Source organism: Alternaria atra (assembly GCF_907166805.1).
Source record: "Alternaria atra isolate CS162 genome assembly, contig: 26, whole genome shotgun sequence".
Taxonomy (NCBI): Eukaryota; Fungi; Ascomycota; class Dothideomycetes; order Pleosporales; family Pleosporaceae; genus Alternaria; species Alternaria atra.
Genome location: NW_025091324.1, coordinates 2,053 through 4,952, shown reverse-complemented (window position 1 = coordinate 4,952; position 2,900 = coordinate 2,053). Strand labels below are relative to the sequence as shown.

General features: G+C 50.7%; 1 protein-coding gene across 1 annotated transcript; it reads right to left on the bottom strand.

The window, feature by feature from the left end:
- Window positions 1–233: 233 nt before the first annotated feature.
- Window positions 234–1,371, bottom strand: ALTATR162_LOCUS6991 (uncharacterized protein; the record flags this gene model as incomplete). Its single annotated transcript, XM_043314617.1, has 5 exons — window positions 234–654; window positions 708–851; window positions 905–982; window positions 1,032–1,186; window positions 1,229–1,371. Coding segments are annotated over 5 exons (941 nt in total), but the record flags the coding sequence as incomplete, so codon positions are not given.
- Between the last annotated feature and the right edge of the window lie 1,529 nt (window positions 1,372–2,900).

The window sequence follows — 2,900 nt, the reverse complement described above, 5'->3', positions numbered from 1 at the left end:
TGATATATGCATTAAACGTAGAAAAGTCAGAAGAGAGTGTATGTGTTGTTGTAAGCCCAGGGCACCTTGCAGTCACGTGGATAATCCATCGACCCAATCAGCCCACTACTCCATGTATTTAAGCTCATATCACGGGCATCTCAACATGATAGACGATTAGTCTCAACTTCATCTATAACTGCTTACGGAAACAGACTCAGAATCAGCTCTCGCAAAATCAAATGTCTTTTTGGCTATGTTCGCTTCGTATTGCTTGGGATCTCTTGGCCCTCATTGATAATCATATCCATCGACTCTGCACTCATCGAGGTAGCATCTTTCATGGCTCCGTTCGACCTCAGCTCCGTCGTGCTCTGAAACTCGCCCCCTTTTTGCAGGTAGATGCTCGACTTGTTGTCGATCTCTAACCTGGTCCGCCTTGACGAGATCGTTCCGAGCCTGTGTGTGGTCATGTGACATCCATTCGAAGATCCGAGCAGACGAGGCGCGAACTTCCTGATTAGTGGACGCAACGTGGGAAGGCAAGCACAGAGGATGCCAACGTTCAACTCGACCGCGCTCCAGTACGCTGTGCGTGCGCTAGCCCAAGTTGCGTCTGGCACATCTGCATTGACGATGATTTGCTGAAGCCGGACAATAGAAACTGCGCAAGCACTGCGACGAGGTTAACATCACCGCTTCCAAGTATCGTTGGGTTGAGAACGCACAAGAAGCCAAGGCAAAAAACTGCCAAGAGGTGCGCCTTTCGTCTGAGGGGCATATGAAGTTGTGTGACAGGCCATATAGGTATAGCGAATATCGCGAAATCGGTGGCTATATTCATGCCGCCATTCAAGCGAAACACACTCACCCTTTGGCGTTAGCGAAACCTCTCAAGACAGCTACCATTGCAGAGACGACTTACACGTTTGTCTCAATGCATCGACCTTGAAATGATGGGTTGATAACTGATAGTGGAACACAGCTAAATGCGGTGACGAACCTATAATCCGCTTAGCAGGCATACCAGCACGGATAGTGTGGTTATCTACTGTTGTGTAACTCCCCAGATTCCAAGAACAATGATCCCATATTTACACAGCGCCTGTATGATGGAGCCCGGGAAAAGACGGCGATACTGGATAAGAAACGACACTTTCGTGACGATTTGCGCTGCGTTATACACGAGCACATTCGACATCAAACCCTGTAGGAGTCAGCCATGATAACAAATCGACCGATTCAGTACCTTGATACCTGCGTCGAACTCTTCTGGCGTGACAAATTCGTTATGCCGACCTAATCCTCCTCTCGCGGTTTGGAAAATGGTGGTGATAGAGACACCGAGACTCAGTACTTGAGCGATGGCGATGGCTACATCATCGGGGCCGACTATATGTAATATTTTCTTCCTGAAGACTATGAGTTGGCAGTTGCGCACATCACGTAGTAGCGGTATCTTGCCTCGTATACAGGCGCAGTATGACACTGCTGCAAGAGAGGATGAAGAAAGAGATGGATAGGCCGTAAATTGTGGGAGCCTGCGCTACGTTAGACACTTGAATGATTTATTTCCTCACCTGTCCTACCTGAGTCTCCGCTCGGCGTGCCGGAGAGCCTAATTGATCGTTGACCGCCATGCCACAGGGTTGCAATGTGCGACTAGTACAACTTTTCAAGACTGTACTGATTGCAGATCATGGAAGAGCGCACGAGGACGCAGAACTGGGTGCATAACCCAATAGATATCGACGCATGAGCAGTTCTCCTATGATCTGCAGGGTGTTCCAGCCATTGCTCATGAATGTCACCACATGCATGCCTGTAACGAAGCGACAAACCTTAACCCATGCTCCCTCGCTTCCGTCAACAAGCCGAGAGGTCTTGGGTCCGGGGTTTAGAGTTTATTGTTTCGTATACCGGACCCGCTAGTGTTGGTACAGCACCATATGGTAGGTTATCCACACAGATTAGCCTACAAATAGCCGTACTGACTCATGGCCCTTTTACCGAGACAGGCATTCGCAGACTGAACCCCTGATGGAGGCAGTGCCGTTCACTGGTTCAAGCATTTCATTGATCAGCTCTGACGGGGTCCAGTGCCACATGGCACTTTCTAGCATCTTGCTGTTCCGCGGAAGATGACCCAGCCTCCCTTTACAATTCGCGTATGTTAAATGACACTTCGCGTACGAGGTTACCGGAAGGAACCCGAAAGCGAGCCGCGTGAAATGCGCAAGGTGGGAAGACGCCGCGCGCAGGTACCAGCAGTGTTCAATGAGGCTTGTACACCTCGGTACGGACTTGTCTCGCGTGGACGTTATGTCTCGCACGTAAAACTCGAAGATGCTGCAAAGGCGCACCGTCACTTTGGTAGACGTTCGTCAGAGCCCGCTTCGTGACAGGAGCTTGCAAATCGGAGATCCGCACAGGGTCGACAACATGCTTGTAGCTCCTCCACATCGGAAGCCTCCGTGTGAAAGGCGCAGGATCTGGTGCAATCACCTGCATGCTCTTTTACAGAAGCGGGCTGTAAGGCCTTGGTAGCTGTCGAGGGCGGAAGTCTATTGTTGTAGGCGAGGAGGGTCAGCTCACGCCTTCAACAAGTACGTCTGATCGCTCATGCATGTTCGCCCAACGTGCGGGTCGTGAAGGATGGTGACACAACATGTCGCGTATGGCGTGGCATTCCCAAGGGTCGGGATGTGGGTCATCGCGCCCGCCGCCTCGGAGCCTGGGCCCTTCTTCCCCAACCTTGGAACGTTGGAAACCGCATGGACCGCCAATTTCCTCGCCCGCATCCATAGCCACCCAAAGCACTGTGCTACAATGTTCCTCTAAGCTATTTCCCTTGTATGCATCACATTACATATCGAATAAGCATACGTATATGGTATCTGTATGGAGACAACCAACTTCGT